Here is a 13,698-nt window from a genome sequence, read left to right as displayed (position 1 = left end):
AAACACAGATGGTTCTGCACTTTTCATATAGGTCCACATTTTATCAAACACTGCAATTTTAGATCTCTGTGGAGACAATATGAAGCCTAATTAACTAATCTTTACGTAGACAGCAAAAGCACACCTGGGAAAATATGATTATGTCATTTTTAGGCAAGTTTATCACTCACTGTTGAAAGATAGCAGCACCTACATTCTCTTTTTCTATTAATATTATGCTGTCATTGTATATATGTTTTTTTGTATTTGTTATATTTATTAAAGATGTGAAGCAAACACTACTTCCACTTTATAAGAGGTGTGCCAGATTAAAATGTAAGATCTATATTCAAACTTCAGCAAAGTATTCATCAGAAATTCCCACTCAAACAAGATGATCTCCTTTTTTGTAGCGCTCTGCAGCTGTGTGTTATGCAAACAAGAGGTGAGCTGAAATGTGTCAGTGGCACTAGAAAACTTCAGATTGCTCCACAGAGGAAACTAATATTGCTGTGAAACCTGAAGGGAACGTTAATAGTGAGGCACCTGTTTCAAGGTTGTTCTTATGTGTAATATTCCACATGCCTCAACAACTCAACTCAGCAGGTCAGGGTTTTCTTTCAGAAAGATTGTTACCTGAAGTATGTTTCTTTCGCTTTAACCAATTGGTAGTTAAAACTATAATTGGCAGTTTTAACTACCAACTGATTTGTTATTTTTCAACCTGGGAAAAAATAGAGGAAAACAAAGTTTGCCACCTAGATGTCACCAAAAAGGAAGCAGTGTTATCAAAGAAACAGCAGGCAGAACGGGACATATGACAAGTCAGGGTCAGTAACAATCACCAGTCAGAAAGAGTGTATGAAGCTGGATTTCTCATATTGTCACATACTGCACAATTCTAATGAAGAATTAAGAAAGCATAGGTTTATATCATCTCCCCCCATGAAGCTGAGTAGAAAACCTAAATGTGCTAGTATTTCACATTCTACATTGTCTGATCAAAATATCTGTAGAACTAGCAGGGTAGTTGACAATCAGTGCTAAATTAATTTCTTAAAAAGACAACATAAATCATTAGATGAAGCAGACAATAAGCTATTGCCAAATTTAATATTATGTTGCATGTAACTCAGCTATTATTACATTTCTACTTTGTTGTAGAAAACCACGACCATTTGGTCTTGTAGTTACCTTAGTTCTCTCCAAGAATTTACTAATATATGTGCAACTACACCAAATCTGTACTATGATAAAATGTTATTAGAAGCACTTCTGTACTAGAGACATCTTCTAACATACACTTCAGAACTGAAATTCTGCTATAAATATACCATCTATAATCATATTATTTTAAAATTAAATTAATCAAGTATAAACGCATCAGTAATGCCCTCGCTATCTCCCAAGGCTTCACTGTTCTTGTAGTACAGCATTATCATTTTCCCAGACTTACCCTTATTTTCCTGTCTAGAAATGTAGTCTAGGAAGATTTTGAGGCTCAGATTTCTCCATGGTCTCTGTACATCTACTAGTATTGAAAGTTCTGGCAGTACTAAGAACCACTGAAAGTTTTCTAACATCTAAATATTCCAACTATTACCAGAATCTACATGTACATTGGCACAGCTGGCTTTCTGAAAGTTTCCTTGCAGAGCAGTTGTTGCATATTCTGATCTGTTCATCTACACATACTCAGTACACCCATTAATATCAAAAGAGTTGGATATACTCAGCATGACCAGAACGACTGAGAAAAATAACTGCGCTGAAGGCACAGTGGATTTCTCAGATTCTTGGAACATCTGCCATATTGCGTATGCACTGTTCTTGTTCCTTCCAAGAAGATCCTAAAAAATATGATCCTAAAAACTAGGAGAATCCTAAAAAATGGTATACTGCACCATCTTTGAAAAGCCAGTTCACAAAGTAAACTATCACTGCGTACTATAAGCTATCAGTAAAAATCCAATATTGCACTTTTCTCTGCCTGTAATTTACCTGATACATAGACAGATACAGGAAGTCCCTTTAACAGACAGCAAATGGCATTCCATGCCTGAAAGAGACTCCCACCTGCAGATTCAAGTCAGTCAAGCCATTTAACGTCTGAGAGACTGCATCAACTTCACCATAGCATATAAAGAAAGTCTGAATCCTAAGTGCATAGCTTTTTATCCTCTGTTCCCCGAGTCCTGCTGCTGTTGCTCACTTCCCTGGAAGCAGAGCTACCAGTGTTTAGCTCTGCAGGGTGCTCAATCTCCTCCTTCCTTAGCCCACTCAGGCTTGGACTCAAAAGTCCCCAGCCTCATATGAAGAAGCTCAATCTTCCCTGAATTCTCATTCTCTAAACTTACTCTCTAATTAAACCCAGATGCTCCATCCCATTCCTACCATACATCAACATTCATTTGGCAGTGTACATCCAGCTTGCTGCATGGGATTTACTGCTACATACTAAGCAAGGGACATCAAGCTTCTGACAGTGTTACAAAAATTACTACACTGATACTTCATGAATTACCACAGGTTTGCTTTATAAAGGGGGAAACTTAAAAGTTGGTTTAGAGCTGTCTTACACAGTTCAGTTCAACCCAAAGCAGACAACATACACCTGGGTGCCTGTAACTACAACTTTCTTTAGAAGGCATTTGGATCCCATGTTGTAGAAGAGAAGAGGTTATGCTGACACTTAAAACATTATTTTCTTCTTGTACAAACATTCAAATACTAAATAAATAAGCATTCTTTATTCCAGCTAAGTAACTGTCATGAACAGGTTCATAAACTGACTTAATTGCCTTTTCTTACTCCATTGTTCCCTGGTTTATTAAAATGACCTTTTACAGGTTTTGATATATATCAAGTAACAGCAGTCTAACAAAGTCTGTTCTGCTTTTGCCATTCAACCTCAAAAAAAAAATGCAGCTCCCCATTTCCCCATCACTTCATAGAAATCTGATCACAACAGGTAAGTGGGAAGGATGAGGGAAGTCCCACAACACACTGAGGGGCTGGTGCTGGACAGGAAAAGGCACAAGGAACAGATCTCGCAAATGGTCAAGTGTTAAGATGAAACCTCCCACTAGATGGCTCACAGGGTCCTTGCTGTGTAAATGAAGGTAAGAATACCTGACCCAGCAGCCATGGGAAAAAAAATCTGTAATGAAAAATGTCACCAGAAAATGGCACTCAGATTCTGCCATGACCGCACAGTCCTCTGCAGCCACGAACACTGAAAAACATCATGCTGGAATTCATACAGCTCAGAGTCTTGATCCCTACCTAGTCCTTGACCCTATCTAGACTCGTAAAAAATAATAAGAGCAACAGGCCGCTAGGGGATACTTTTGACTTCTAAGGTTTTTGTTGATATTGCAACACAAAATATTTAGTAATACATTCTGTTTTCATAACTGTGTTGTTTTATATCCTCCATTATATTGATTTCAGAATTTGTCTTTTATTTGAAAGGTAGAGCTAAAGGATGCAGAAAAGGCCAGTGTTAAGAGACCTTCATCTAGCATTCTGTACACACATACACACATACACTCACTCATAAAGCCAACATTATCTGATAGTTAAAAAAAGCATATACACACTTACCCTAATTCAAATACACTGTGGAAAAAAAAAGCACATAACATTGTTATTTAAATATGGCCAGTGATGTAGTTGACCATATATTTTATTCCTATGCAAATCTTAATCTCCTTAAACTGCACTTGGAAGAGCACGCAGTCATCAGCAACAGTGGACTAAACCATGAGGAAACAGAATTCTTGTGAATGCAGGATGCCCTGTGTGCAAGTTCGGCTTTCACATCTCTTTCTTATATCCTCTTTCTTTAATGGCACCAAAAACCTAGAAGGTCAGCAGTGCTCCATAAAAACCACCACACCTTGCTATCATGCAATGCAAACAATGGAACCATTGTAGATTGCTATATTATTGGACTACAAGAATGCAGGAATATGGAAATAATCTGCACTGCTCTTAATTACTGTGGCTGATTGCTATTGCAAGGTGACATGCCAGTGTATATATGAAAAGTTAAAAGCTAATTATAGCTTTGGTATTACAAACAACACCAACGTGAGAGTACAAGACCCTAATATTCACAATGAACACTTTCTCCCATTATTTACCACTTCTATGAAAGTACAATAACTGATACAAAAATGCCCCAGGAGCTAACACTTTTTTTTTTAATATCATGTCACCACTGGGCATTTTGACTATGAAAATTATTATTACTACAGAGTACACATCCCATTTAAATGTAAAATACTGCCTTCATTAAGAAACTCATTATGAAATTAAATTATGCAAAGATTTATCAAATTAATTAACTGTATTTTGTGGGTCATCAGATAACTTTTCCATTTTGTCATTCAAAGACCTATTACTCTTAAAATTGGGGTGCTGTAATTAGTGTGTCATTGACAGAAATAGCTCCTCAGACTACTAACACTCTACTAGACGGTGATCTTGTACTGCGGGAGCAGAACTTTTATTCTCAAATATGGTTTGTGTAACCATCTTGTTGACCTTCCATACTGAATAAAAGGACAGGAACTGGTATTGTCACCAGTAGCTAGAAAGCGTAACAACAAATGAATCTTGCCAATTTTCACAGTAAATCAATTATTGATACATCCAAAAACCACAGAAAAAGGACAAAACTAGTTTTTCAGCCTCTTTAACTAGCTCAAAAATAAGCTCTTTAAAACACTTAACCTTGTTTATATTGGTTGAAAACTTAGGGTGTATGAAAGTTCAAACAGATGGAAGATCTACATTTTGTAATACATTGATAATTTTATTCAGTACTGGTAAAAATTAGTTACATGTTCTTAAGATGCATTTTTATGGCTTTCTACTTTCCATTACTTAATTGAGCTACTTAAAGTATCTTTAATATATTTGGTCTTATCAATAAAAATTGTAAAACATTCTAATTCAAGAACTTATTCCTCAAAAGCTTACTTAAAATAAATTTCTCCAAGAATGTGCAAGACAAGGACCTTATGTCGTCACCATAGTCTTCACATGATTTAAAGAGTTAAAGTGTTCAGGAAGGCTTGTCTTAGAAAGGGATGTTAGTGTTAAAGACCATTTAACTGCTGTTAAAATACTTGCTGAAATGACTCCTCCTCTGAGACTTATTAACTTCAACAGAATCGAAATTCCTCCCCATCATTCAGCATATTCATAAAATCAAAGCAGACCATTTCAATCTCATTTCATGAAAACTCAGATAAATGTCACACAAACTAATTTCCACAATGATGACCTAAACCCATCTGTTCTTCTTGAAGCGCTGGTCACAAGGAAAATCCACTGCCCACTCCTAGAACTAACTTTACTGTAATAAACCTACTGAGAGAGGGACAGCTGTACTACAGTCATGTTGCAGTACAGGTTTGCTACATGACTGTAATACAAATGTAGATTTCTAAGTAGAATCTTGATCTGATCAAGGGAAACCTGGTAACATAAAGGAAACAGTATGTCATACAAACAACTGAAAAAAACAGCAAAGAGCAGCAGATTTTCAAACCTCATGAGTGAAAAAAGAATGGGAGAAAGGAAAGTATATCTGCTGTGTAGTGGGAAGAAATGCAGAGAACAAAGAAAATCTACACATAGGACCATAATCCGAATGTATACATTAGCTTTGTTTTTGATGAGATTAATGTAAAGGACGAATAACTAATAGGAATGAGGGTACAGAAATGGAAATGATCAAACCAAGATGGATGCAAAACAAAAAGACCTTACTGCACCCATACTAGGGGAGGGGGAATAAAGTAAATCCCAAAACACAAAAGCACTTTCTCAAGCAATCACAGATCTGTAGTGAACTCAGGTGCTATTCCTGGAGTCTAGAACCACAATTGTACTGCCTGGACTTAACAAGATGAAAAAGCATTCAAAGCAACTACCGCTCTTTTGGTCTGAAGTACTGCATGGCATGCACAGCTTCAGATGACATTTTAGAGTGAAAACATTTCAAGACAGAAATGACTAGGATTTGTAGGAAAGGACACTGGGGTATTAAAACACATCAAGCCAGACAATGGGAAATTATTTATTTGTTATATATGAGAAGTGGAAAAATATATGAGCACTATAATGATAGAAATGAAATGAAACTTTCCAGTTCAAAAGCATGGTCCAGCACTTTGGGACCAATAAGAAAATCTGCAATAAAATTGAAGACCTTCAGCTGATAAAAACAGAATAAAAGAAACACAGATCTATCACTATGATCAAAATGATTACCAGCAAACAGCGTGATACAATTGGGAGAAAGTTATTTCCAGAAAGAGAAATACTAATGCCTTTGTGCAAAGCATTGCTGAGATCTCAGATGGCATACAATATACACCTCTGTTCACCCACATTCAGGAACAATTAATTCAAACTACAACAAACGCACAGAAGAGCTATGAGATGATCAGGGACCAAAATGCCTTGCTTGAAAATCAAGAATAAATATAATTTAGTTGAGATGACAGCTCAGAAAAAAGCCCATACTTGCTCTGTATTAGTTATCAGGAAAATAAACACTGAGAAGAAAAAAATCTGCATAATAATTATTTATGTACTGTAACAATTGAGGATAAACTAGTTATAAATACATCTAGGCTGGAAAATAAAAGAATGTTTCTAACCATAACAAGTGTGGTATTATAGAATGATCTGCCCCCAGAAGTAGTGCAAACAGAACTTATACTCATTTGTACTTATTTTAGCGTGTACCAATGTACAAAATAAATTACAAATCACTGGAGAATCTTCAAACTATACTGCTGCAAATTCATTTCTACCCACCACAAAATTACCTACTACACAGCATACTTTGTTTAGAACATCTAAGAAAACTTGATGAAAACCTGAAAGAGAAGATCAGGTAATAGTATGTTTCTTCTATCAGACACAATTTGTCCTTAAAACCAAGGAAGAAAAATTCTATTAGAAAGGAATACATTTAATTTTTAATAAATATTATGCAAATACTAATTTGAAATTAAGGTTTCTGAGTAATATATGTAACAATGTTTCTGAAGCACCACAATGTTTTGGTCACTAGGCTCACTGAGCTGTCTGCAAAAGACATTAGGATTTGGGGTAGTGTGGAGAGAGAAAAATCAAACCTGGAAAATAACAAAAAGAGATGCTTTGGGGAAAAAAAGGAAGTATTGATTACTGCATTCTTTCTCTTAACATTACTTTCACAATGGCCTAAATCAACTCTTTCGTGTGTTGCCCAGATGCAAGGACCTCAGAAAACAAGAAAACAACTGAAAATTAATCACTTGAACCCTTCAGACCACAAAAAAGTATAACCATATCTTGAACTACCATGCTATTGGATGGAAAGGGCAGTCTTCCCATCATCTCAGTGCTCAGATCTACCTCTTCTCAGTATTTCAGCTATGTACCTCTTTTTTCTGCAAATTTAAAAAGCCAAACCCAAACTCTCTAATCATATCTCCTTCACAGATTCATGAAATGCCAGTCCTGTAGATTCTGCCGAGTAGAGTCCGTGGTAAAAGTTATAGAAGACTTCTTAAGTCTTCTGTCTCCTTTGTCTCCCAAAGGCTTCTGCGGAGCTAGTCAAAATTTAACTCTGGAAACATATGTTCTATAATTCTACCTCTCAAACTTCAAAAATTGAAGCTGAGTATGATTCATAATTTTTTACCTCAATTCCATTTAAAAAAATCAGAGTGTTTCTTCTCACTGGTTTAAAGAGATTTCCTGTGGGGTTCTTTTTAGAAGCTTGAATAACTTGATGAGCATAAAGACAGATTGAGGTTCACAGACTGCTGTATGCTTTCTCTTTTTGCATTACCTCTTGTAATACAATCATCAATTTAAATACCTTTATAAGTTAAAAAAATATTTCGAAGTACTCATAGATCTAGAGGCACTGGACTGCACTGAAGATCCTCAGAAAATAATACTAATCTTCAGGCCAAATTTTCTTTGCCTCCCAACAGAAAACACTTTTGCAGGAGAAATGACTCAAGGAGTCTTGTCAGCTCTTCTCAGGTTTGTTACTGGCTCTTCACTGCAGAAGAGGACTTCTTTATAAGACAGCAAGGATCATCATCCTTCCAGCATTTTTCCCATACCCAACTTTTCATTCTGGAACTCTTGCCTCTTAAGCAAGAATAAGCAACTCTTGCATAGTCTTTTCAGTGAAAGCTAAAGAATACCTCTTTGTTATGAAGCAGTTCTGCTTGCTTTTACTTTGGCAGAGGAACTACTTTTAAAGGCAACCAAAACACTTAGAATGAAACAGATTGGTCTGTCCATATCACGCTGTCGGTTCAAAAACAGGTACATATAAGAAGCTTTTTAAAAAATCTAATGCAGAGAGAGAATGTAAATTAGCCTAATTATTGCTCTGCACATCATTTTTTCTTTTTGAGATGGCTTCTTACCTTACGCATGGGACTAGTCACAATTCATCTTTTACAGTGGAAAAAAAGGTAGCATGATTGATTTCATTTGTCTACCAGGTTTGTACATAATTTTGATGAATAGAGTTAGGCATACAGCAAAAACATGATTGAATTTTAACAGTAATTAGCTTTTCTTCTCTTTGTATCACTCTGATATTAATTTTCAATATGCCTTCAAGCAGGTGGAAAGCATGGAAATGTTCCAGTGAATGTTAAGCTTGCATACTTACGCAGTTGTACTTTGTTTCTTTCTTCCAGTGCCGTAGCCCATGAAAGTAAGCAAGACAACTTCAGGAGTTAACACATATAGACAATGCTTTAAAATTAATTTCTCCAATGTTAGGTGAGCAGTAGTCTGTCTTCTTGGGTTAGTGACTTTTTTCCCCTTCAAAGTTCAACTATGTGTCTTGGCTAATGCATACATCAACTGCATTTACAGCAGCTGCTGAGAAATCACTGAAGGTAAAAATACTGTGTGACTGTGGATAGTGTTAATAGTACGTACCAGAGTGATGAAATTCCACAGCCCCACCATTTACCGCTCCATCAAGTAGTATCTGTGATCTGACAGTTATAGAGATGATGAACCTGGACAAGATCAACTGAAATGACTCATGGATCATGAAATGACTTCCAAGCTGTGCTTGCAGTCCTATTCACATTCTCACCACTATTGATTTGGGAAAAATGATGCACTTCTGGAAAACCACAGCCACACACATTTTCTTCAATGTTTTGCCCATTACTTCATGTTGTGAACCCAAGAGAAAATGCAACAGCAATGCACTATATATCTTTCTTCAGGCTTTCAGTTACACTAAGAACTCTAAAAGCACTATCCCTAAGACAGAGGCACTAGCATCAGACGTGGTAAGTATCCCAACTCAGTGGAACAGAACTCTGAAGACTTGGATCATACTCACAGTTCTGCTAGTAGCAACCTTGAGATCTCCTGAGGAAAACTACTACACATTCTGGTATTTACAAATATATAATCAAGAGACCTGATGGAACTGCCATTAAAGAAAAATTATGTATCTATAACATTATTACTAAGAAACAATAGTTCCCTGCTGATGTTTACTGTTCAGCAAAGCTCTGTCATTACCTTTTTTTCTTCTTTTTAAAATACTGTTAAAACCACTACTTCTGCACTGATATTTTCTATGCAGGATGTACCAAGCTTCTGCTTTGCATCTTAAAGCAGAACGAGGAACACTAGGGTACAATGCCCTTTCATCCCCTTTTCTCAGTTATGTTTCTTGATTCAGTGCCAACTGATGCTCTACTCACTGTTGGCAAGAATACCTCCTACTAGTCTGTACTACCTTTAAAGCTAGGGATTATGTACCTAAAAGAGAGTAAAGTGCAAAGGCAATACATCTTTAGTCATGAGTGCCAAGGCTGTTATCACCAAGTCAAGTGATATGGACTAGATTGTACGGCTACTCCCATACTGTCTGTAGGGTGTGTGGTGAGCCACTATCCTTCCTCCACTTGAGTTTGTCTAACCTGTATCTGGATTACTCTGTTCACCATGGTAGCCACTGGTGCGAGCCACAGCCACTGCAGACGTGAACTAGTATGTACCTACCATAGGTGGCTGAAAGACTAGACTCCTAAAACAAAACAGAGAACAAGCTAATGTGATATCCCTGACATACCCTAGCTAATGTAACATCTCAACAAGTTCATGTCATTTAAGCAGTCATAGAAGCTGGACAAAGACTTGAACCCACCTCTTTCAATTAACATCGTATACATATATTCAGCTATTCAGGATCGGATTTTTCAGCTAACTTTCACAATCTAGCTTATTGCTGAGAATTCCTTTTTGGAAAATGCTGAGAAACACCTCTTTTTCACTTGTGTGAAGTATGATCAGAAAACATGTTTCAGTAGCAAAGAAAATCCAGTTTACTGTTCTCATCCCCAGCACAATGATCTCTAATTTTCTGCTGTTCCAGGAATTAGGGCTCTACTAGCGAAGATTTAGGTCCAGTATACATTCCGTCAATAGAAAACAAACTTGCAAATAATGCCACTTCTTGAAGAGAAAACAGACTGTGAAAAAAACCCAAATGTTTCTTTTAAATCATGACAGTGACAGAGAAAAAGACAGTCCATTTTAGCTTGCTGCTAGAAAAATACTCCAAGTTGTTTCCAGCTGTTCCAAGAATTTGAGTCCTAATTTCAGGTCATATAAAAATCACACATTCACTCCAGTCACCATACAGAAATACTGCAGGTGAAATTTTAGTCTCCTTAGTGCTAGAGACTGCTTTCACATTGCCTTCAGCACAGAGAGTTTCATTCTTGAAACTTAAGTTTCAGGTCTCCTAGAAAGAAATTCTGACAGCTGTTATTTCTTGAGAAATAACTGGGCAAGCTTAAGTGATTTTTAGCAAATAGTAGATAGAGTCATCAGGCTAAAAATTTGCATTAGACATAATGCACCAACTTGTTTGTGATACAATTTGCCAAGAAGAAATTTCCAGAGATCACTATAGCCTTGTTTGTTCAGAGCCAAAGCTAACTTAACAAAAGGTGAAGAATATGCCCTCACAAAGCCTCCACCTGATTTTTACAAAAATACGTTATTAATGCTCAGGTAATCACCAGAAACACTAGTTGTGTAAAAGTGTAATTGGAAAGATGTATATATGTGCTAGGAGCACAAAAACTACACACTGATGCATACACATACGAATGTTTTTTGTTTTAAAAGAAAGCTTAAAAATCTCTAAAGATAAACTATTCAGAAGAACTGACCTACTGTTAGTTCACATTGAATCCCAAGTATGGCCATGACCTGAAAGGTTTATGCTTACAAAACCAGAAACATGTGCTTGTATGCTTCTAAATGCTCTTAGCACAAACCTGATCTCATTTTTACTAGCTTACACACCTGATGTTAGTTTTGGTTTAGCCAACAGGAATGCAATCAGCAGCACGTCTTATTACTGGACCTATCATCAAAATCAGAAAATAATGCTTTTCTACAGTTGAAACACGTTACCAGTTAAGTATGCATTATGGGATCCAGTGAAAACCATAATCTAGCAGTTACTGTTCTAACTATACATAAAAAATATTTGTGAGAACTTGTTTCATTTCACTTTCATAGCAGGCTATGTTTGAAATGTAAACATAACATTTATAACTATTTTAAAATACATTTTGTGTAAACCTAACACTATCATCATCCATTGAAAAACATGAAAACAACAGGGTTTTTGTATTTGTAGCACTTCAGATGCACTTCCATCTTACAGGGAGAGAGACACGGAACACACAGACAAGGCAAAACAGTCATGGTGTTCTTCCCAGCATTCTTAGTGTCTCACTCATTTGCTGGATGGATTTCACCATGTTAGCTGGCGTCTCAAGGACAGCCTGAGACTCACACATTGCCAGTCTCATGCATTTTTAAAACTGAAATACACAGAGGTAGAAGGTGAGCACTGACAGGCTTCCAAGGCATTACTGCAATGCAAATACAAATAGTAACTGTTTTCAAAAGCAGGCAAGGATTTACTACAGCAGCCAACAGGGTTGTATCCCATTCCTCATCTGTAAACTTGAAAAATCATGTGAAACACTTATTAAAACATGACTGTGCACCTTCCCATGTCCCTATTCACTGCGTGACTACCTAAAATATAGCACAGCTATTAAATAGCCTTGTTTATAATAGTTAACTCCTCTCTTACAGCTCAGATGAACAACACCAACTCCCCTCTCTGAACATATCTTGTTTTTTACTTTACAGTGGATATTTTTTAGGTAACTCCTTGCAGCCACTTTTGCTTTGCATATTTATAACATGACCCTTATATTTATATAGAGATAATAAAATGTAATGATAATGAATAAACAAAAACACTTATACTTGTGAGTTAGGCTGCACATATCACATTTTTATAGCAACTTTTTAATAAAGCCTAGGGAAAACACATTTACATGAGTGAAGACCTATTTAAAACAAAACAGAAATCTAAAAAGTAGAAATTCTTACCCTAAAAAACTCTTTAGTGGAGCCAGAATCTAATGTCCCATAAGCAATTTCTGTTTGCTTGGAAAGATCCTCTGCACTTTCAATGGGAGACACCATCCTCTCAACCGTCAGGAAGGCAGCTAAGTTAGCCGTGTAGGATGAGATTATGATGAGGGTAAAGAACCACCACACACCTCCAACAATGCGCCCAGACAGGGATCTAATAACAAGTATGAAATGGATTTGTAAAGTGAAATGAAAGTCCTAAAAAGGAACACGTTATCAGTTTTATGCAAATGATGCATTATACTATAGGGAAGCATTTCAGGCTGTATCATAGCGCAGCTCTGCATACTAATCAGGTGGGAAACCAAGGCATACTCCACTACACCTCCTGGACTTTGCTGAAATCAGGACTCCGGAATTTACTTTAGGGAGAATTTAGTGATCCAGTTCTTCAAAGTTCTGAACACCCTGAAAGGAAACTGCTCCCATCATAATGTGCTATATTTAACACATAAGCTTGTCATTCCCTCTGAAGTGAATTTGTGTGACATTATGAAGAGGATCAAACATAATCAGTGAAACAGTGCTTTCAGACAAACCAGTATGCACTTAAAAATCGCTTGCTTAAAAATTGCAATTAATTGCTTGCTGTTAGCTTGCTTATTTTCCTAAGACATTCAGAGGAAGACTGATTTCCACAAAACAATGGTTTATGCTGCTGTGGACAATCTATACTGAGAAATAAATAGCATTATTTGCAATAAAAACTGGCCCAGGGAATATCCATAAACTAAAAAGTGCACACAACTTTTGAAAGATACAAGCATTTAACAAACTGAGGACTGGACATGAAACAATCAGTGATAATACAGAAAAATGGTGAAGAAAGTATATTTTTCAATAATAATAATAATAATCTGATGGTTTTTAACTGCAGCAGGTGGGCTCTTATGGATCTTTGATTTGCATCTCCTGCTCAAGAAGAGAGAAGAAAAGAGAACTCAAGAAAATATATAAAACAGTACAGAGCACACAACTAGAGAAATTCAATGATTTTCAATACTAGAAAATTAAGAGAAGAAAAATATGGACAGTGCCATTATTGTCATACTTGACATTTTTTTAACGATCCTTTAAACTTTGAAATTACTTACTACTTTGTTTCCAAACAAGACATTATAGGAAGGAGTACATAATCTTTGGAGATGTGCTTAATTATTTGGCAGAAATGTGCAT

At 36.3% G+C, this 13,698-nt stretch overlaps 1 protein-coding gene across 10 annotated transcripts in view; it reads right to left on the bottom strand.

Moving 5' to 3' along the window:
* The window catches only part of GRIA2 (glutamate ionotropic receptor AMPA type subunit 2), a 99,007-nt gene that overhangs the window by 6,462 nt on the left and 78,847 nt on the right, over window positions 1-13,698 (bottom strand). For all 10 annotated transcript variants that reach the window (XR_008233633.1, XM_052778036.1, XM_052777983.1 and 7 more), the window contains 2 exons: window positions 12,478-12,676; window positions 1-66 (listed from right to left, as the gene is read on the bottom strand). The exon at window positions 1-66 is cut by the window's left edge and continues 182 nt beyond it. Coding sequence is in view for 9 of the 10 variants with exons in the window: in XM_052778036.1 (XP_052633996.1) it covers window positions 1-66; window positions 12,478-12,676 (265 nt within the window). In the remaining variant the exon portion in view is untranslated. The remainder of the gene's footprint in view (window positions 67-12,477; window positions 12,677-13,698) is intronic.

This window comes from Harpia harpyja, chromosome 2 (assembly GCF_026419915.1).
Source record: "Harpia harpyja isolate bHarHar1 chromosome 2, bHarHar1 primary haplotype, whole genome shotgun sequence".
In the NCBI taxonomy this organism is placed as follows: domain Eukaryota; kingdom Metazoa; phylum Chordata; class Aves; order Accipitriformes; family Accipitridae; genus Harpia; species Harpia harpyja.
This window is presented reverse-complemented; position numbering and strand designations above follow the sequence as displayed.